We start from the raw sequence: 21,971 nt of genomic DNA, 5'->3' as shown, positions 1-21,971 counted from the left end.
GTTAAATAACAAATTCTAATAAAAAATAGTGACTAAAACAGTGACTAAATAGAAAATGAATTGAATGGTAATTTTTCACATCACTTCCTTAAAGAAGCTCTACTAAGGACCACAACCACCACAAAACGGTATCACCCAATGCCATTTCAACCAAGCCACGAGAAGGTAATACTATGGGAAACCACTGGTGTTCCACCAGAACTAGGAGGGTGATATATTTTTCTTTGCCGTTCTTGGTGAAGGTCACCAATCACTGCATAAATGTGCCTAAAAACAGATTGAAATGTAGCTAAATAATCTGTATCATCTAGAAAAATCGTGGCTGGTGTTTTAGTTCAAACCTTTAGGGAGCTTTGAAAGAACACTAGCCTCAAAACAGATTAAATGCTGTACACTCCTCCCATGAATGAATACACTGCCCCTTGGAAGTGAGCATCACCAAGTCTCATTAAATGAGGTACCATCACACTAATGGGCTGGTCCATGAGTCGGAGACGACTGAACGAATGAACAACAATACACTAATCTAAGTTCATACAATTCACATATTTTCTACATAAATACATATATAGGAAAGAGACTAATATTTTGACCAGAATGCATTACTGAGTTTTTCATATTTGACATTTATTACTGACATAAAGTCCTGAAATTATTTCTCCAAAGTTTCATTTGTTTTGAACTGGGTCAGTTCCAATGTACTATAAACTCTCAAATTTAAAATATGCTAGATTGATATTGTGAGCACAAGCTGAGTGTAGGACTACAATTCTGGGAGGTAAAAGGTCAAATCAGTGCTCAATCATGGAAACCCATTGAGTGACCTTAGATGAGCCAATCTCTTTCTCTGCCTCCAAAGAAACCAATGGAAACTCTCTCTGAACAAATCTGGCCAAGAAAACCCCATGGCAGAATCACCCTGAGGTCACTATAATTTGGAAATGACGAAAAAACACAAGGGCAACAAAAATTAATATTTAATGGTTTGAACAATCCATGACACTTAGAAGATAAGAAAGCAATTATGTAAGATTTAGGACAAACAGGTAAAAGGGAGTTTGTTCATTGACAGTTTTAAAATAGGAAGGAATCAGCCAGATGAAGCTGCTTATTGGGGGAAGCTCAAAACTTATTCAGCAACATATTCAGATCCACCAATAACAATATATGCCTAGATTATTATAAGGTGGTCTTCATGGTGCTTCCTTTAAAGATCACTCCATAAATAGATCTAAATGTGATATATATATTCCATAGCCATGGGTCATATGACTCCAGCAGCCAGCTTGTTAACAGGAGATACATAAAAGAATGCAAGTAACGTCTGTGTTGTATCAGCTTCCAAATCTTTTCCAACCACAATTAAAAGTTCTGATAATGACATTTAAAGGTCTCTATGGTTTATAGCTGTAATATTATGAAGTCTGTCTTCTCCTTTGTAAACATACCACTTATTGATATCATATCTGTAAGCCCTTCCGTGTTTTCCAACATCTTATTATTTAAATCAACATATTTGAAAACACAAATTCTTGAAACCAGAAAAAAGTAACTGAGAATAGATTTTGGAAATCCCCTAGATCTTAATGCCCTTTTCTAACTTTGAAAAAGTTTTACTTCTTAGAAAGTAAATTGCTGCTTTATGGAATTGTGTCTAGATTTATAATTATTTTTATTACCACTATATCTGTAATTTCCTGCTGTTGTTTTAGTGTTTGATTGTACATGTTGTTTCAAATTGTTAGTTTATCGTTTTATGCCTTGGATGAATAGTGTTGAATAAATAAATGCACTTGGCAAGCAGTCTTAGCCAATCCTGGCTTTCTGAGAAATGTCCTTGTGTGGTAATGCTTCCAAGCACCTCTTTGTCGCATTCATAAGTTATCTTTTGGGCTGTATTTCTAAGTTATGCAATATGTCAAGAGGGCCTAAAATACAGAGTGACATTAAATATTTGTATCAGTGCATCCATGAGTAACACCAAGTTAATTTCCATGCAATATCAGCAAAACATCATACTCCAAGATGTACCACACAGCAGGACCCAATGCATGTTGTTCTGTGCATTTACTAAAGCAGTGAGAGTTAGGGTTCAGCACGGTTCCATGGCACCCAGGTTGCTCTGCTCTTTCCACATGGCCTCTTCTCAACCTCCTTTCAATTTTGGAAATGTTTATGGTTAATATTGCATCAACACTTTCACTAAGAGTAGCATGAATTGTTTGAAACCATAGCCAGAAGCAGGTTTGCCCATTTTGGTTCGGAGCCACTGTTATCGAAAATTCCAATGCTGATTTAATATTAATCATAAACATCTCCCAAGATGGAGGCAAGCTGCATGAGGAGGGATAAGAAGGAAAGCCTCTAGGATGTTATCAATCATTGAAGCACATATGTCAAGAGCCAATCATGCAGGAGAAGACATCAATAACTTGGATGATGGAAAAGAGACTATGCTTATTGAATTAGGAAGGTAGCTTATGCCTCAGAGGACAGGATCAGAATTCAGAATGACTTTAACAGTGTAGAGAGTTGGGGCAAATATAACAAAATGAATTCAAACAGGGAGAAGTGCATGGTATTAGACTCAAGGCAGAAAAAAATTGAACAGAAAAAGGATGAGTGAAACCTGGCTTGTGAACAATACATGGGAAAGAGATCTAAGTCACTTACAAACGGAACATGAGTCAACAGTGTGATGCATCAGCTAAAATTGCCAATATGTTTCTACTGCATCAATAGGAGTAGAGTGTCTCAATCAAGGGACATATTGGTGCCACTCTATTCCACTATGTTCAGATCTTACATGGGTTGCCATGTCCAGTTCTGTGCACCTTAGTTCAAGAAGGATATTGGCAAGCTGGAATGTGACCAGGGGAGAGTGACCAAAATGGTAAAAGGTCTGGAAATCATGTCTTATGAGAAATGGTTTGTTTAGCTGAAGGAAGGGAAGGTAAAGAAGTAACATGATAGTCAAGTTTAAATATTTGAAAAGATGTCATATTGAAGATGGAGCAAGCTTGATTTCTGTTGCTCTAGAGACTAGCACTTGGAGCAATGCGTTCAAACTACAGGAAAAGAGATTCCACCGATTTGTTTCTAGTCAATGCACAAAGTGTTGCTTTTGACCCTTAAGGTCCTACCACACTAGAGAAAAATGGAGCCCCCGGTAGCACAGTGGGTTAAACCCCTGTGCCGGCAGAACTGAAGACCGACAGGTCACAGGTTCGAATCCGGGGAGAGGCGGATGAGCTCCCTCTATCAGCTCCAGCTCCTCATGCGGGGACATGAGAGAAGCCTCCCACAAGGATGATAAAAACATCAAAATCATCCGGGCGTCCCCTGGGCAACGTCCTTGCAGACGGCCAATTCTCTCACAACAGAAGCGACTTGCAGTTTCTCAAGTCACTCCTGACATGACAAAAAAAACTAGAGAAAAAATCCACTTAAAATCCAGTTTCTGGCTTCTGCAGAATTCTGGAGTTTATAGTTTAGGGAGGAGACTTTAACAGCCTCGCTAAACTACGAACTCTAGAATTCTGCAGGAGGCAGAAACTGGATTTTAACTAGATTTTTTCTCTAGTGTTATGTAGTAGTACATGGTTTAGGACCAGATTACTTACAGGATTTCCTTCTCCTGTATAACCTGCCCAAAGTACACTACTTAAGTCATCTGGGGGTGTCTACTCCAGCCAGAACCCAAATGGCAACCATCACCCAGGGGATCTTTTCATCGGCCACCCCAAAACCGTGGAACTGCCTGCCAGAAGAGCTCCAACAGTTAAATGAACTGTCAGAATTAAAAATGTATTTGAAGACCTGTGACGTGGCAGCTAAAAAAAAGGCCAATGGATTTTGGCCTGCATAATTAGGAGTATAGTGTGTAGATCCGGAGAAGTCATGCTACCCCTTTATTCCGCCTTGGCCAGACCACACCTGGAACACTGTGTCCAATTCTGGGCACCACAATTGAAGGGAGATGTTGACAAGCTGGAATGTGTTCAGAGGAGAGTGACTAAAATGATCAAGGGTCTGTAGAACAAGCCCTATGAGGAGTAGCTTAAAAGCTGGGCATGTTTAGCCTGAAGAATAGAAGGCTGAGAGAAGACATGATGGCCATGTACAAATGTGTGAGGGGAAGTCATAGGGAGAAGAGGGCAAGCTTATTTTCTGCTGCCCTGGAGATTAGGACGCGGAACCATGGCTTCAAACTACAGGAAAGGAGATTCCACCTGAATATTAGGAAAAACTTCCTGACTGTGAGAGTTGTTCAGCAATGGAACTCTCTGCCCCGGAGTGTGGTGGAGGCTACTTCTTTGGAAGCTTTTAAGCAGAGGCTGGATGACCATCTGTCAGGGGTGCTTTGAATGTGATTTTACTGTGGTTGGCAGAGGGTTTGACTGGATGGCTCACGAGGTTTCTTCTAACTGTATGATTCTATGATCTATGTCTTCTGGCAGGCCTACCCAGCCAGTTTCAATCACAAATATTAAACTTGTGTCTTATGTTTAATCTTTGTTCTGTGTATTTTAAAATGTATTCTGTAGAAATGTGCTTTAATATGTTTATTTTGTAGAATGTTTTTAGATGGCTGTGTGTGTTTTAGCAATGTTGTAACCCACATCGAAATTTAAGGAAAAGTGAGTAAGAAATATAGTAATAACAACAACAATAATAAAAAAAAACACTAGAAAAAACTCCTGACAATAAGAGTTCTCTGACAGTGGAATAAGCTGCTTGGGAGTTTAGTAGAGTATTTTCCGGATGTTTTTAAAGAGAGGCTGGATGACCATCTATTAAGCATGCTTTGAGTGTGTATTCCTGCATGGTGAGGGGCTGGACTGGATGGTCCTTGTGGTTTCTCTCAACTCTGCAATTCCATGAACACATGAATATACAAATCAGGCAACTGGATTAAACTAGTCCACATATTTTGACTCAAATAGATTGAAGACAAGGTAATAAATTGCTTTGCATAAGGCTAAAGATGTAATACCTTGATTAAGAAGAACAGTAACTTCACAAATCAACCTCTGCCAAGTTTGTATTTTAAGCCATTGGCAACTGTGACTTCTTAACTAAGTTTTAAAACCTCAAAAGCACAACTGAGAATTGGCTCATTAACCATACCTTTGAAATCTCCAAAGAATTTTATCTCATTACATCATCACACTAGGGAATGAATCCATTTTAAATCCGGTTACTACCTCCTGCAGAATTCTGGGGTTTGTAGTTTAGGGAGGAGCCTTTAACAGCCCCACTAAACTACAAATCCCAGAATTCTGCAGCAGGCAGAAACCAAATTTAAAGTGGATTCATTATCTAGTGTGATGAAGTATTTAGAAATGTTCAAGGGTTTTCACAATTGCTCACAGTCTATGTGCCACTTGCCCCTGAGAAAACCAAACTGAGAAGACACAGAATCCATAGAATCCATGATTTTAGACTATGGTTAAATGTGAACTCAGGAAAGAAATAAACATATTTGGTCTCTAAGGAAAGGGTTTAAGGAAGAAAAGCATTGACAGTATGACCATGAATTTATCCTTCCTAATTCTGCAGCATGATCTATAGGGGAATAAATAATAATAATAATAATAATAATAATAATACCTTTATTTATATACCACTCTAGCTCCCCGAGGGAGACTCAGGGCGGTTTCCAAGCAACATCACCAAAACATACAGAATAAACAACATAACAAAATTAATAAAACAATATAAGCATAAAATTATCACAATTACACATATATATTTAAAATAATTCTGCTTGTTCAGAGCAATCAGAAGCTAAAAAAAATGTAATTACAAATAAACATTTTTGCATGTAAGATCCTACTATTATCCAACCCAGTCAAAAGCAGAGATTTGGATTTTATCATACTCCAGCAATTAAAGCTACAAGCAGTCTGTGTTTAGAAATAATCCTCAGTCCTATTTCATTAAGCACACTTTTAACTCACCTGAAAGGAAGCATATAGTAGTAAAGCAATATATGAAAAACCTCAATCCATAAGTAGAGGAAATGAGATCTAAACTAACATAAATCATGTCAGCTTTATTGAACCACAACCGAATCTGCAGGCTTAAAATCGTATCTTTTTTTCTAAGGTTTCAGGCCTCTAAAAAGTCAAAACAAATAGTATCTCTACCATAGGATTTTTACAGAGCAGAACAAAACTGAATAAATTAACTTTGTAAGTGTCCCTAATTGAATACCATGGTGCAAAAGAAGCAGCCAATGCATCATGGCAGCACAGCAAAAAGAAAATAGCCCATTTATTCCGCATGTTTCTACTGTATCATGACTGATTCTGCAAGTTCACCCTTAAATCTGGCTTTCTAAAGGCTGCTTGTTTGTTGTCCCTAATCTCCAAATGCTTCAGACACTGCAGCTTCAAAAAAGTAACCTCTGCAGCGAAATGAAAAAATGGAAATAAAGCAAACTGATAGCATCTTACATCTTCACGCTTGACCTCACATGCATATTCATTTCTGTCCAGTAGCTGAGAGGCTTTTGTACTGTAACGTTTTGGGACAGACCGAGAGAAAGACATAATGGGGCTCTAAGCAGGAATTTAGACCAATTTTCTCATCTTTCCTTCTCCCAGAATCCACTCCCAAATTACATTTAATAAATAGTCGGATTTATTTTCAGGCAGCCTTTTCACAGTATGAGTTACTGCATTTCCCTCCATAAAGATCTTTAATTAGGTTAGAACATCTCACACATCTGTGGTTTGGAAGCCTCTGTCAACCCAGCAAATGCAATCACATGGAAACCAATGTCCTCCAGCTATCAGACAATTGATTTTTGCAGGATTCTGCTCATGTGTAGCTCAAGGGACATGCGATATGTTCATTCATTTGTCAGTCATTTGCCCATGCTTCATTAGCAGAGAACATTTTTTGTCTTTAATATTCTCCAGTGTTGACATGTTTTTTCCCTAGTAAAATATGCAAGAAACACAGACACAAGAAACCATACACAAGAATACGATTCAGGTTAAGTTAAATACTGTAACTCCCTTCTATCTAAATGAATTTTAAGTACATCGACTGATGAAAGAATTGAGAATAAACTTCATCTGCAGTATGCCAAACGTGTATGATGCTGAGATGAAAACACAGTTGGAAGGATGCCTTTAAGCATCATCTGAAAGAGCACATTTCTCATCTATGGACTATGATAAATGGTCAGAGCAGTTTTTAAGAAGACAACAGTAAAAAAAATGCACACAGATGGAATATATAGGAAACTACACAGCATCGACTTTAGCCACCATGATAGGAAGTTTAATAGCACAATTCTTGAATTCAGAGATGTACACTTCATATTTTTCCAAAGTGAGTCTCTCTGTGTGCATGCGCGTGCGTATTTTGACTGGTCTAAAAGCTATATTCTACAAAATACTTAATAACGTCAATAAAAGTGCTTACAGCACCATGAAAAATAAGCTCCAGGGGCATATTAGAAGGCTAGGTTCAAAAGCATGTTCTGAAAGACTTTGGAGAAAAGTAATCCAAAGCTGTAAATATGCAGCGTCAACTCCGGCTGAGAAATCCATGGTCCTTTGGCCATGAATCTTATAAACCCTTGAGAAGACTGCAACACATGTCAATGATGCATACCTTCAGAGAAATCTTTCTTGCAATTCAATGTGTGTGTAAAAGTATATATATAATACACCCTCACAGTTATGCAGCATAAATCATCTTGGGAAGAGGGAAGCATATTTGGTCAATTATAAAGCTTTCCTTGTTAGACAAGATAGTAGAGCCACATAAAACTTAAAAGAATTCATCCAATTCCACTTGACGGTTGCCCCGCAGGTTGCCTTTTGAAACAAGCTGACGAGATGCAAGTTGATGTTTCACTGAAGGTATGTTTCTTTACAAACAAAAACAGTGCATGTTTCAAAGATACCCATTAGTACAATCCTCTGCAATATACTGCTAACTGCAGCTCACTGAAAGCACCAGTGTTTAGAAGTCCTTGTTTAAACCACAACAACCATCCTCAAATAAACCGGAAAAGGGATTTGGGAGAAATCAAATTCAAAATAATGCTGCTATTGGTGTTTTTCAATTGGGTTTAGAAGAAGGATTTTGCTACAATACAGTGCTTCTGGCAATGCGACTTACCATCCACTAAGTTTGGATGGATTCGAACAGAAACAAATTGTGTGCCTTTTGAGACTCAACTTCAAATAGGACTTGCTTGATGGTTTTGGCAAGGCTGGGCATTACAAGTTGGACGTTCCAAACAAACACATCGCTGAAGAGCATCCTGTTCCCCCTGTTCACAAGCAGTGTGCACGTGCACTAGTGCATATACACGGGGGCTTTGTTCCAGCAAGGGTGGTGTGTGCAACCAAGTACATCAGACGTTAACCTGACTTGGCACCAATGTATGGATGCACAGAGACATATCCACAGGATGTATGCATTACGAGATGCTAAGAGACATTTACAACCCAGAATATAGGAGCAGGGCAGCCTCAAGTGACATCACCAGATCAACTGCAGTGTCAAGCCATTCCAATATATTACGCTGCACACCATGGCTTTCAAAGCCTCTTTTCTGCTCCAGCCATCAGAAAGCACTTGCAACTGCAAATACTAGGGTCTCTTTCCAAACACAGACAAAGCATGCCATATCCTGTTGGCACACAGGAAACGCAAGCGAGGTTGGTACATTGATCAAGACATTCATTTCCCCCCTCCCCAAAACATCTACAAAATGCATCACCATAGAAACCAAAAAGCAAGAAACTACAGTAATAACACGAAAGTAAAATGCCATATCCACTCAGTCAGTACAATTCAGCCTCAAGGAGTTCCCCAAGGATAAAAAAGTATCTTCTGTGGGTTTAATACATCCACGAGAGAGGGATTTTTTAATACAAAAATTAAGTGGCTTTCCTGGGTTTTAATTAATCTGTCTCATTTTCATTACACTGTCATTTACTCATAATTTCAGATAAATGACATTGTTACTCACAGGCATTTGTTACAGCGAAGCTGTTTGCTGTTTCAATGTTGTCTACGTGTGGAACCAAAGTAAACGGAGCTTCGGATGCATTGGGGCTGGTGTTGTGAAGAAAAATCGCTAACCGAAAAGCAGTATATTCCTGATCGGTGTTTCTGATGAAGAGACCACCTACCAAATAAATAAATGATAGCAGAGGAAAGAGAAGTGTCACCATTAATTATTTCTGGGCCAGCCATCAGGACTGTAAAAATGTGCTTCTTTCGGTGCTCTTTGGTCCCTTGAATGGGAAATGGATGTTTGTGTACATGCAATGTGAGACTTTCAGAATCTCTTGGTTGGTTCCTGTCTTGAGAAAGTGGGGCTTTCAAGCTGACCTGTTTCTGCCTTTTCACATCTCAAATGGCCCTGCCTGCTGTGAGGAAAGTGACCTTTGAAGCCATGTCGCTTCCATCCCTGTTAATATGGTGATTCTTCAAAAACATTTGTTTGCAGTGGTATTGTCGAAGGCTTTCATGGCTGGAATCACTGGGTTGCTGTGAGTTTTCCAGGCTGTATGGCCATGTTCCAGAAGCATTCTCTCCTGACGTTTCACCTGCATCTTTGACAGGCATCCTCAGAGGTTGTGAGGTCTGTTGGTCACTAGGCAAGTGTGGTTTATATATCTGAGGAATGTCCAGGGTGGGAGAAAGAACTCTCGTCTGCTTGAGGCAGGTGTGAATGTTGCAATTAGCCACCTTGATTAGCATTGAATGGCCTTGTAGCTTCAAAGCCTGGCTGATTTCTACCTGGAGGGATGCTTTGTTGGGAGGTGTTAGCTGGTCCTGATTGCAATTGGCCACCTTGATTAACATTTAATAGCATTGGGTCGTTGTAGGTTTTTTCGGGCTATATGGCCATGTTCTAGAGGCATTCTCTCCTGACGTTTCGCCTGCATCTATGGCAAGCATCCTCAGAGGTAGTATTGTATTTAATAGCATTATATCTTCAAGGTCTGGCTGCTTGCATCTTCAAGGTCCCCCAGGCAACAAGCAGCCTGGAAAACTCACAGCAACCCATTTGCAGAGGTATTGTAAGCATTGGAGAGAAGCCACCACTACATCCATTAAACACAAACAACCCTTGATTTTTTTTTCCCCTGTGCATCAGGACCTGAAACCCTGGTGTGGATCAGAGACACCATGAACTTTGTCCCTTTGCAGCTTATGGGAGCTGCTCAGCCTGATTAGCAGCATCTTTTTCAGAGTGCTTGAGAAATGATGCAGTGATGGAGCAAGAACCTGGAAGGCATTCAAAGAGCTGAGTCCCATCCAAAGAAAGGGGAAGAAGCCAAAGGCAAAGATGGATTTTTTGGGGGGAAAGAGGGGAATATCAACATTTTGTAAAGCCTTCCAAGTTTCAAAGTAGTCATAAGGAAAGGGATAAGGCAGCAGGGTCTCCAATAATATCATCTCTGCCGAAATGGGTGGCTGCAACATGCAGGTTGTGCTCAGCAGAGCATCCTGAAGAAGCGATGCAGTTCAGAAACAGGAAGGGGGGGTATCTATCTAGTCTACCCAAGTTGGCATACCCATCATCCACAATAGACATGCATAAACCAGTCTCCAAGTCCTGCGGATGACTGGAGGAACAGGCTCCATAAGCATGTGGACAACAGAAAGGAGGAAACCATGAAAATGAACCAAATGTGGCTACCAGGATTTTAAAAAACTCTAAAATCAGGACAGTAAATAAAGAGCAACACTCAAAAAACAGGGGAATTCCAGACAGGAAACAATCAGGATTAGGTTGTTGTGAGTTTTCCAAGCTGTCTGCCCATGTTCCAGAAGCATTCTCTCCTGACATTTTGCCTCCATCTATGGCAGGCATCCTCAGAGGTGGTGAGGTCTGTTGGAAACTAAGCAAGTGGTGTTTGTATATCTGTGAAATGTCCAGAGTGGGAGAAAGAACACTTTGTTGTTTGAGGCAGATGTGAATGTTGCAGTTGGCCACCTTGATTAGCATTGAATAGCCTTGCAGCATCAAGATCTGGCTGCTTCCTGCCTAGGGGAATCCTTTGTTGGGAGGTGTTAGTTAGCTCCCACCTTGGACATTCCACAGATATATAAACCCCCTTTTCCAGACCTCACAACCTCTGAGGATACCTGCCATCGATGCAGGTGAAACATCAGGAGAGAATGCTCCTGGAAGATGGCTGTACAGCCCGGAAAACTCACAGCAACCTAGCTCTGATTGTTTCTTGTGAGGTCTGCTGGAAACTAGGAAAAAGGGGGGTTTACATATCTGTGGAATGTCCAGGGTGGGAGCTAGCTAACGCCTCCCAACAAAGGATTCCCCCAGGCAGACCTTGAAGCTGCAAGGCCATTCAATGCTGATCAAGGTGGCCAATTGATACATTGACACCTGCCTCAATCAGACAAGAGTTCTTTCTCTCACCCTGGACAAAATTCCACAGATATTTAAAGCCAATATTCCTAGTTTCTAACAGACCTCCCAACCTCTTAGGATGCCTGCCTAGGATGCAGGCGAAACATCAGGAGAGAATGCTCCTGGAAGATGGCCATATAGCTCGGAAAACTCACAGCAACCTAGCCTGATTGTTTCTTGTGAGGTCTGCTGGAAAGTAGGAAAAAAGGGGGTTTACATATTTGTGGAATGTCCAGGGTGGGAGCTAGCTAACACCTCCCAACAAAGGATTCCCCCAGGCAGATCTTGAAGCTGCAAGGCCATTTGATGCTAATCAAGGTGGCCAATTGCAACATTGACACCTCCAAGGTGGAATGTCATATTTGTGGAATGTCCAGGGTCGAAGCTAGCTAACACCTCCCAACAAAGGATTCCCCCAGGCAGATCTTGAAGTTGCAAGGCCATTCAATGCTAATCAAGGTGGCGAATTGCAACATTGACAAGGGCTCTTTCTCCTACTTTGGACATTATTCCATAGATATATAAACCCCATTTTCCTAGTTTCCAACAGACTGCCGAACCTCTGAGATGCTTGCCTAGGATGTAGGCAAAACGTCAGGAGAGAATGCTTCCGGAACATGGCCATAGAGCCCGGAAAACTCACAGCAAGCCAGGCTTCATACCCATAGATATATAAATCCCATTTTCCTAGTTTCCAGTAGACCTCACAACCTCTGAGGATGCTTGCCTAGGATGCAGGCGAAACGTCAGGAGAAAATGCTTCTGGAACATGGCCATAGAGCCCGGAAAACTCACAGCAAGCCAGGCTTCATACCCATAGATATATAAATCCCATTTTCCAGTGGCCAGGCTTCATAGCCATAGATATATAAATCCCATTTTCCTAGTTTCCAACAGACCTCCCAACCTCTGAGGATGCCTGCCTAGGATGCAGGCGAAACGTCAGGAGAGAATGCTTCTGGAAGATGGCCAGGAAGGCAGGCTTCATACCCATTCACCCCTCCTCCATCCAAACACACACCCAGGGGGGATAGAAAGGGTGTGCTAAGGAGGGAAAGGGGACAGCTCTCCAATCCATCCCCTTTTCTGAAATGCCTTTGGCCCGGGACTGACTTCCTTGCTCTGCCTTCCTTCCTCCACTTCTTCTGCCCCATCTCCCTCCTCTCCCCTATTTCTCCCCAACCAGACACTCCACCCTCCCTGCCCCCCCCCCCCACCAAAACCCCGACCGCAGGGCTCACCTATTTGCACGCTGCTAGGAAAAGCGCCCATCGCGAGTCCCCAAAAGCCAGAAAACAACAAGACAAGCTGTCTGCCAATAATCCTCATCTTCTTCTTTCGCTCTCTCTTTTTGCGTGTGTGCCTCCTCCTCCTCCTCCTCTCCTCGGGTCTCCTTCCTTGGCGCTCGGTCTCCCTAGATGATGCCGCTCAGAGAGGCATTGAGGACGTGGTTGGCAGCCAGGGGTGGGGAGGGGGGAAAAGGGGGGAAAGGGAAGGAACGGAGGACGGGGGCGCCGGGAGGGGAATGGTCGGGGGTCGGGGAGAGGGACCCCAATCCAAATAAAAGAGAAAAAAAATGGGGCAGGGAAGAAAAGAGAAGAGGGTGGGCGCGCTCCCCCCTCCTCTTCCTTCCTCCCCTCCCTCTTCTCCCCCCCGGTCTCTTCTTTCGTCTCCTTCCTTCCTTCCTTCCTTCCTTCCCCCCCTCCCTCTCTCCTTCTTTCCTTTCCCCCCTCTCTCAGCAAGCCATCCTGCTGAGGCGGATTTTTCCCGCAGTCTCCATCGCCCTGGCAGAGCTGTTCCTGTCCGGCTGCGAATGTCTCACATGCAAAAGATGGTGGGGAGTTTGGTGGTGCTCAGGGAAGGAGGGGGGAGAAAGAGAGAGGGAGAGAGAGAGAGGGAGAAAGAGAGAGAGAGAGAGAGAGAGAGAGGAAGGCATGCGCTATGCCTCGCCGAGCGCTCCCTCCTTTCTCGCCTTCCACGCCACTGACAGCACAACAACAGCCACGGCGGGAGGATGGATGCCTTGCCTTCCCTCCTCCCTTCCCAGTTGTAGCGCTAGGGTCCCACCACCACTGCTACCTTGGCATTCCCCCTTTGGGAAGGCATTTGGACTCCTCAGACCCTGCAATTAGGCAATGAACCCGGTTTGACCGGACTCCAAGCGCCATGGCTCAGCTATAGAATCCCTTGGATTTGTAGTTTGGGGAGGCATGCTAGTTTTGGGAGGCATGCCACAGTTCCATCCTATGGAGTCTTGGGATCTGCAGTTGAGGGGAAGCATTTGGAAGCCTCAGTCTAGGAAGCAGCTAGACTTGGCCACAGTGGTTCATGTGCAGGTTACATTTCATATAGACTACAGCAATGTGCTCTGTGTGGGGCTGCCTTTGAAGACTGTTTGGAAGCTTCCGTTAGTCCAATGTGTGGCAGCCAGACTGGTAATGGGTTCAAAGTGCTGGCATTACTAGCACAACAAAAGCCACAGCGGGAGGATGCCTTGCCTTCCCTCCTGCCTTCCCAATTGTAGCGCTAGGGTCCCACCACCGCTACTACCTTGGCATTGCCCCTTTGGGGTGGCATTTGGACTCCTCAGCCCCTGCATTTAGGCAATGGACGTGGTTTGACCCCACTCCAAGCGCCATGGCTCAGCTATAGAATCCCTTGGATTTGTAGTTTGGGGAGGCATGCTAGTTTTGGGAGGCATGCCACAGTTCCATCCTATGGAGTCTTGGGATCTGCAATTGAGGGAGCACTTGGAAGTCTCAGCCTAGGAAGCAGCTAGACTTGGCCACAGTGGTTCATGTGCAGGTTACAATTCATATAGACTACTGCAAGGTGCTCTGTGTGGGGCTTCCTTTGAAGACTGTTTGGAAGCTTCCGTTAGTCCAATGTGTGGCAGCCAGACTGGTAATGGGTTCAAAGTGCTGTCATTAGTAGCACAACAAAAGCCACAGCGGGAGGATGCCTTGCCTTCCCTCCTGCCTTCCCAATTGTAGTACTATGGTCCCACCACCACTACCACCTTGGGATTGCCACTTTGGGCTCCTCAGCCCTTACATCTAGGCAATGAACGCTGTTTGACCCCACTCCAAGTGCCATGGCTCAGCTATAGAATCCCTTAGATTTGTAGTTTGGTGAGGCACTCTAGTTTTGGGAGGCATGCCACAGTTCCATCCTATGGAGTCTTGGGATCTGCAATACAGGGGGCACTTGGAAGCCTCAGCCTAGGAATCAGCTAGCACCAGGACTGTGGTGCAGCTGGCTGGGAGTCAGTTGCATTAAGATCCCTACTGACCGAAAGGTCATGAATTCGAAGCCAGCCCGGGTTGGAGTGAGCTTCTGACCAATTTGTGTAGCTTGCTGTCGAACTTTGCAGCCCAAAAGACAGTTGCATCTGTCAAGTGGGAAATTGAAGTACCACTTATGTGGGGAGGCTAATTTAGCTAATTTACGAGGCCATAAAAATCTCCAGCAAGCATGCAAAGAATGAGGAAGTACTTCATCAGTGTCACAAAGGGACGGTAAAGTGTCAGCTCCCCTAGTGGCCAGAATACACTCAGGAAAAAAACTGGATTGTTAAATAGTCTCTCAGCGTCTGTCAATATATGTTGTGTGTGTATGGCATGTAATGTTTGCCATGTGTACATTGTAATCTGCCCTGAGTCCCCTGTGGGGTGAGAAGGGCGGAATATAAATACTGTAAATAAATAGACCTGGCCACGGTGGTCCATGTGCACGTTACATCTTATATAGACTACTGCAACACACTCTGTGTGGGGCTGCCTTTGAAGACTGTTTGGAAGCTTCAGTTAGTCCAGTGTGTGGCAGCCTGGTAATGGGTTCAAAGTGCTGGCATTAGTAGCACAACAAAAGCCACAGCGGGAGGTGCCTTCCCTTCCCTCCTGCCTTCCCAATTGGAGCGCTATGGTCCCACCACCCACTACCTTGGGATGGCCTCTTTGGGGAGTTGTTTGAAATCCTCAGCCCCTGCATCAAGGCAGTGAATGGTCAGCTATAGAATCCCTGGGTTTTGTAGTTTGGGGACGCATGCTAGTTTGGGAAGGCATGCCACAGTTCCATGCTATGGTGTCTTCGGATCTGCAGTTGAGAGAGCACTTGGAAGCCGCAGCCTAGGAAGTAGCTAGACTTGGCCACAGTGGTTCATGTGCAGGTTACATTTTGTATAGACTACTGCAGCATTCTCTGTGTGGGGCTGCCTTTGAAGACTGTGTGTAAGCTTCAGTTAGTCCAATGTGTGGCAGCCAGACTGGTATGGTTCCACCACCACTACTACCCTCCTGCCTTCCCAATTGTAGCACTATGGTTCCACCACCACTACTACCTTGCCATTGCCACTTTGGGGAGGCATTTGGATCCCCTTCAAGCGCCATGGCTCTGCTATGGAATCCCTATGGTTTGTAGTTTGGGGAGGCATGCTAGTTTTGGGAGGCATGCCACAGTTCCATCCTATGGAGTCTTGGGATCTGCAGTTGAGGGGAAGCACTCTAAAGCCTCAACCTAGGAAGCATCTAGACTTGACCAAAGTGCTCCATGCGCTGGTTATATCTTGTAAGAGACTACTGCAAAGCATTCTACATGGGGTTGCCTTTGAAGACTGTTCAGAATGTGAGCAGTGTTCAGGGAGCACACACAACTCTCCTTGTTACACCAGCTGCACTGGCTGGTGGTTTGCTGGCTTTGGCAGCATAACAACTGCCACGGTGGGAGGATGCCTTGCCTTCCCTCCTGCCTTCCCAATTGTAGCACTATGGTCCCACCACCACTACTATCTTGGGATTGCCACTTTGGGGAGGCATTTGGGCTCCTCAGCCCCTACATCTAGGCAATGAATGCTGTTTGACCCCACTCCAAGCGCCATGGCTCAGCTATAGAATCCCTTGGATTTGTAGTTTGGGGAGGCACTCTAGTTTTAGGAGGTATACCACAGTTCCATCCTACGGAGTCTTGGGATCTGCAGTACAGGGGGGCACTTGGAAGCCTCAGCCTAGGAAGCAGGTAGCACCGGAACTGTGGCACAGCTGGCTGGGAGTCAGCTGCATTAAGATCACTACTGACCGAAAGGTCATGAATTCGAACCCAGCCCGGGTCAGAGTGAGCTTCTGACCAATTTGTGTAGGTTGCTGTCAACCTTTGCAGCCCCAAAGACAGTTGCATCTGTCAAGTAGGAAATTGAATTACCACTTATGTGGGGAGGCTAATTTAACTAATTTACGAGGCCATAAAAATCTCCAGCAAGCATGCAAAGAATGAGGAAGTACTTCATCAGTGTCACAAAGGGACGGTGAAGTGACAGCTCCTCTGGTGGCCAGAATACCCTCAGAAAAAAACTGGATTGGTAAATAGTCTCTGAGCGTCTGTCTATATATACGGGGTGAGAAGGGCGGAATATAAATACTGTAAATAAATAGACCTGGCCACAGTGGTCCACGCATGGGTTACATCCCATATAAACTACTGCAACACACTTAACAAAGGATTCCCCTAGACAGGAAACAGCCAGGCTTTGAATCTGCAAGGCTATTCAATGCTCATCCAAGCGGCCAACTGCAACATTTGCACTTGCCTCAAACAGACAAGAGTTCTTTTTCCCACCCTGGACATTCCACAGAAATAGAAACCTCACTTGCCTAGTTTCCAATAGACCTCACAACCTCTGAGGATGCCTGCCATAGATGTGGGTGAAATGTCAGGAGATAATGCTTCTGAGACACGGTAATACAGCCTGGAAAACTCACTGTAACCCAGTGATTCTGGCCATGAAAGCCTTTGACAACACTTATCCAAGATGCTCAGGAACAGAAGTATTTTGGATTTTGGAATACTTGTATTTTCATCTCCAAGATATCTCCACCAACACACACACACACACTGAGATATTTTGGAGATGGGATCCAAGTCTGAGACATTTATGTTTCAAAGACACCAGATATATACAGCCTCAAGGTCATTTTATATAAAAAAAAATTAAATAATTTTGTGTATGAAACAAAATGTATGTGATTGCATACACTGAAAGCATCTGAAAGCCCAAGTTCTCCATGGTTCGCAACCAAATTCAGCACCTTGGATAGTTCTTTTTGTTCAGAATTGATTTACCAGGCCACTGACTTGAGATCCATCAGCCTATTCAGCTTTGTCAGACCTCACCTGGAATACTGTATCCAGTTCTGGGCATCACAATTCAAGAAGGACATTGACAAGCTATAATGTGTCCAGAGAAGGGTGACCAAAATGATCAAAGGGTTGGAAGCTAAGTCCTATGAGGAGCGGCTGGAGGTAGCTGGGTATGTTTAGCTTGGAGGAGAGAAGGTTGTGTGGGGACATAATAGCTATGTTTAAGTATCTTAAAGGATGTCATATAGAGGAGGGAAAAAGCTGTTTTGCCACTCTATTTACTAGGAAACGGAGCAATGGGTTCAAATTGCAGGAATAGAGATTCCACTTAAATGTTAGAAACAACGTCCTGATGGTCAGAGCTGTTCAACAACTCCTTCAAAATCTAGATGGCCATCTGTCAGGAGTGCTTTGACTGTGTACTTCTGTATAGTAGAAGGTTGGGCAGGATATATCTTATGGTCTTTTCCAATTCCATGATTCTGTGATTATAATCCTAGCCATCTCTACATTGGAGCCTTTTGTGTTGTGTTGTGTAAATGCTGGTTTTTTTCCCCAAAACATCCACATGTTGCAAACCTCTCCATACTGGGTGGAATGCCCCTGATCATATGTTTTTCCTTAGTGGGAGAAGCCAGCATATACAGACTGGAAATTTAATAAGCTTAAGACAAACTTTCAGAACCCTACACAGAATATAAAATGGCAATATGTACACTCACATAAACACACAAGAGGCAACACACCTTCCTCCACCAACATACCAAATGTTGTGTGATTCCCTCCATATGACTCATTGAAAATCTTTCCATATACGGACCCCACAAAAAGAGAGTCTCGGGAAAATTTCCAAAATGCAAATTTCTTGACTGGTTCCATCATCACATCCATTTTAAGAGCTTCTACAGATAAAAGAAGCCAGTGAAAAGGAGAAGCAGAAATATTAAAAAGAGCAGGGAGAGCCAGCTTCAGTAGTGTAATTGAAAACAGAGCAATTCCCTTTAATTGCTGCTCTTTTTGAGTCAAAGGTGGGTCCCATGCAGTTTTCAGATTACAGAAAGCAGAGTGGTCACATTATCTTACCTTTTGCAACATTCCCCCTTTGAGTCTGGGATACTATTGGAGAGAGACAAATGAATTTATTAACATTTATTTTATTAACACACCTCGTACATTCTGCCCAGAATTTGACAGGGAAAATTCAAGCACATTAATGGGTTGAAATTTTAATAACTCTGCTGATGGTGAACATAATGTGTTCTTTCTTGCTCCTATTGTTTGGTGTTATTGTTATGTGCCTTCAAGTCATTTCTGACTTATGGCATTTTTAAGACAAGCCTATCAAAGAGTTTTCTTGGCATACATTTGATTAAAGGCAGATTGCTTTTGCCTCTCTCTGAGGTTGAGATGGTATGACTTGTCCAAGTTCATCCAGTGGATTCCCATGGCCTAGCAGGTTACTAACTGGAGCTAGCTATAGGGAGCACACGATGCCCCTACTAAAGCAGCTCCATTGGCTCCTGATAAGTTTCCAGTCTTAATTCAAAGTGCAGGTTATTACCTACAAAATCCTAAACCATTCAGGTCCTGCCTATCTCCATGATCGCATCCCCCACCATGAACCGGCTCATGCTCTAAGATCTGCCGGGGAGGCCCTTCTCTTGGTCCCACCACCATCATAAGTGGGGTTGGTGGAGACGCAGGAGAGGGCCTTCTTGATGGTGGCTCCCTGGCTTGGAATGCACTCTCCAGGGACATTAGCCAAGCCCTCACACAGTCCTCCTTCCATAGAGACCTGAAGACCTGGCTATTCAGACAAGCTTTTGAGAATATCTAGTCCCTAGCTTCTCTACAAAGTATTATGCAGGCTTGCAATTCATCCTATGCCCTCGTCCCATGGTTACAGCTTTGCACTTATTCCCATTCCCTTGCCCTATTGTTTACAGCCTGGCTTTGTTTACATTAACTGCCATTGATGGATGAGTGCTGTTTTAACCTGAGTTTTAATTTGAGTTTTATGTTGTTGTTTACATGCTTATATGCTTCATTCAGTTGTATTTTATATTGTGTTTATTTTATGTTCTGCTTTTTAGGCACCTTGTGCCTTCTGTAAGCCACCCCGAGTCCCTTCGGGGAGATGGTGGTGGGATGTAAGAATAACATTCTTCTTCTTCTTCTTCTTCCTCTTCTTCTTCCTCTTCTTCTTCCTCCTCCTCCTCCTCTTCTTCTTCTTCTTCTTCTTCTTCTTCTTCTTCTTCTTCCTCCTCCTCCTCCTCTGATGATGATGATGATGATGATGATGATGATTATTAGCAGGGTTTCAAATCCTCATTTCCATGGCTGTAGTACAATGCTGAAAGCATTGTATCTCAATAGGATGGATTTTACAATTAGGATGCAGTTTAGTTTTAAAAAAATAACTTGAAGAAGAATTTGCAACCAAAGTTCATCCATCACTAACAAAAGCCAGCTTCTTGCACAAAAAAAGTTATGATGGTGGCCAAATAAACAAATAAAGAGAATTTGCCCTTTCCTGTGTTGACCAAAGCTGGATCAATGCAGGAAATGTAGGAGAAAGCATGTGCCTCCTTGTTCATATTTTTAAGCAAATGCAATAACAAGATCACATTTTGGACATTAAAAGATAAATATTAAAAACTTTGTTGCACACCAAAGATAATTTTTAAAAATCAAATACTTCTATAGTCCTACATGTTCTTGACAAAGACTTAAATCTACATATATGTGGGTTTTTTGTCTTTAACAAGCAAAACAATTTGACCTTCTTTACGCTGCACTGTAGAATTAGTTCAGTTTGACCCCACTTTCACGACATGGCGCAATGCTAGGGAATCCTGGGGATTGTAGTTTGACGAGGCACCAGGGCAGAGAAGGCCATATAACTTAAAAAACTACAACTCCCATGATTCTATAGCATTGAGGCATAACAGCTAAAGTAGGGTCAAATAGCATTAATTATACAGTGTTCTAGCAGCCAGAGTGTGGTAGCCAGAAGTTGCCAACAGGAATAAGAAATAATTCAGAACAAAAGTAGGAGTGTTCCCTTTCGAAGCAGAAAAGTTTTTTTGATGTAATCATCCAGCCCTATCTTGCCTACATTCTGAACAAAAGCCACTCTCCTAAAATATTTATAAAACTAGCTGACATTATTCACAAATAAATAAGTAATACCTACTCAAGAGTATACCTCACTGAGTTCAGTATGGCTTTGTACCAAGTAAATGACAACAGAACACATCAAATGCCTTGCATTTTTAGTCTCTAATCAAGAAGAAAACACAGTCAAATTAAATCTGGAAAGAACACCAGGTCCTTAAAAATTGACACAGCTTCAATGAAGTGTGCAGGTCAGAGTTAATGTCCTTAAAAGAAACATTAGCATTGCAAATAAGGTTCCATGCTTAACCGACTTGCCCTCACCATCTCACAAAACATCTCTGCTAATTTGACAAGGTTTTCCATAAAAATCAGCCAAGGACCAACTTCTGTAAAATTAAGGTGACAGTAATAAAAATAAAATAATCTGGAAGATTCCAGTTGTCAGTATGCTTTCATTTATCACAATGTTTTCTTGTGTGGACATCTTAATACATCTGAGTCTTGGGGGTCACAATTTTTTTAATTCCACATTTGTGGAATTAACTTTTGAAGATTTGTCAATTTTACAGATCTGATTAATACATAATCTGTAAATCCTCCTGTGTTTCTCTATGGCCAACTTCTGCCAGATTTTGGCAATAGAGTTTTGTGGGAAAACATAGAAAGCCCACCTCTCTGGAATCTCTTGATCTTCCAGCACATCTCTATTATCAATTCCCAGAACAAATTGACCATAGATTCACACTGGAGAGTCTAGAGCAGTGGTTCTCAAACTATGGGTCCCCAGGTGTTTTGGCCTACAACTCCCCGAAATCCCAGCCAGTTTACCAACTGTTAGGATTTCTGGGAGTTGAAGGCCAAAACATCTGGGGACCCACAGGTTGAGAACCACTGGTCTAGAAATTACTTGAGAGAAGTTAACTAAGTTAAAAATATAGTATTTATTTAAATCATGTTTCTTTCCATTTTCACAAGGGTCCTGTGCCCCTAACTCTAGTGAATGTGGAGGGCTTTATGTGATTATTAGGAAGGGTTTGTCGACTTAAGCTATATCTTTTATTTCTCTTCTCTTATCCCAGGACAACACAACTACCATGTGTCATACAAACTAGACTAGCCCGAGAACTGCTGAAAATATGCTCATCTCCTCTCAGTCAACCACAACTTCAGGAAAACAACATATTGTGCAGCTCCTTAAAGAATCATGCCTTACGGCATACACTTTTATAGAGCAGAGCCCACTTCATTAGATTCATGAATGTTGTCTTCAGTTAGCAAGTATATTTATATATACATGCGT

At 42.7% G+C, this 21,971-nt stretch overlaps 1 protein-coding gene across 8 annotated transcripts in view; it reads right to left on the bottom strand.

Annotated features, from left to right (window-relative positions):
• GRIA4 (glutamate ionotropic receptor AMPA type subunit 4) overlaps window positions 1-13,438 on the bottom strand; it is a 298,771-nt gene extending 285,333 nt beyond the window's left edge. For 4 of the 8 annotated variants that reach the window (XM_060771028.2, XM_060771036.2, XM_060771030.2 and 1 more), the window contains exons 1-2: window positions 12,661-13,436; window positions 9,005-9,163 (exon numbers count right to left, since the gene is read on the bottom strand). In XM_060771028.2, the coding sequence (XP_060627011.1) occupies window positions 9,005-9,163; window positions 12,661-12,748 (247 nt within the window). In that variant the 5' untranslated portion in view covers window positions 12,749-13,436. Of the gene's footprint in view, window positions 1-9,004; window positions 9,164-12,660 lie in introns of all 8 variants that reach the window. The other 4 variants (XM_060771029.2, XM_060771031.2, XM_060771034.2 and 1 more) reach the window with 3 other exon arrangements.
• Window positions 13,439-21,971: the final 8,533 nt, after the last annotated feature.

The sequence above is a fragment of the Anolis sagrei genome, chromosome 3, assembly GCF_037176765.1.
Source record: "Anolis sagrei isolate rAnoSag1 chromosome 3, rAnoSag1.mat, whole genome shotgun sequence".
Taxonomy (NCBI): Eukaryota; Metazoa; Chordata; class Lepidosauria; order Squamata; family Dactyloidae; genus Anolis; species Anolis sagrei.
This window is presented reverse-complemented; position numbering and strand designations above follow the sequence as displayed.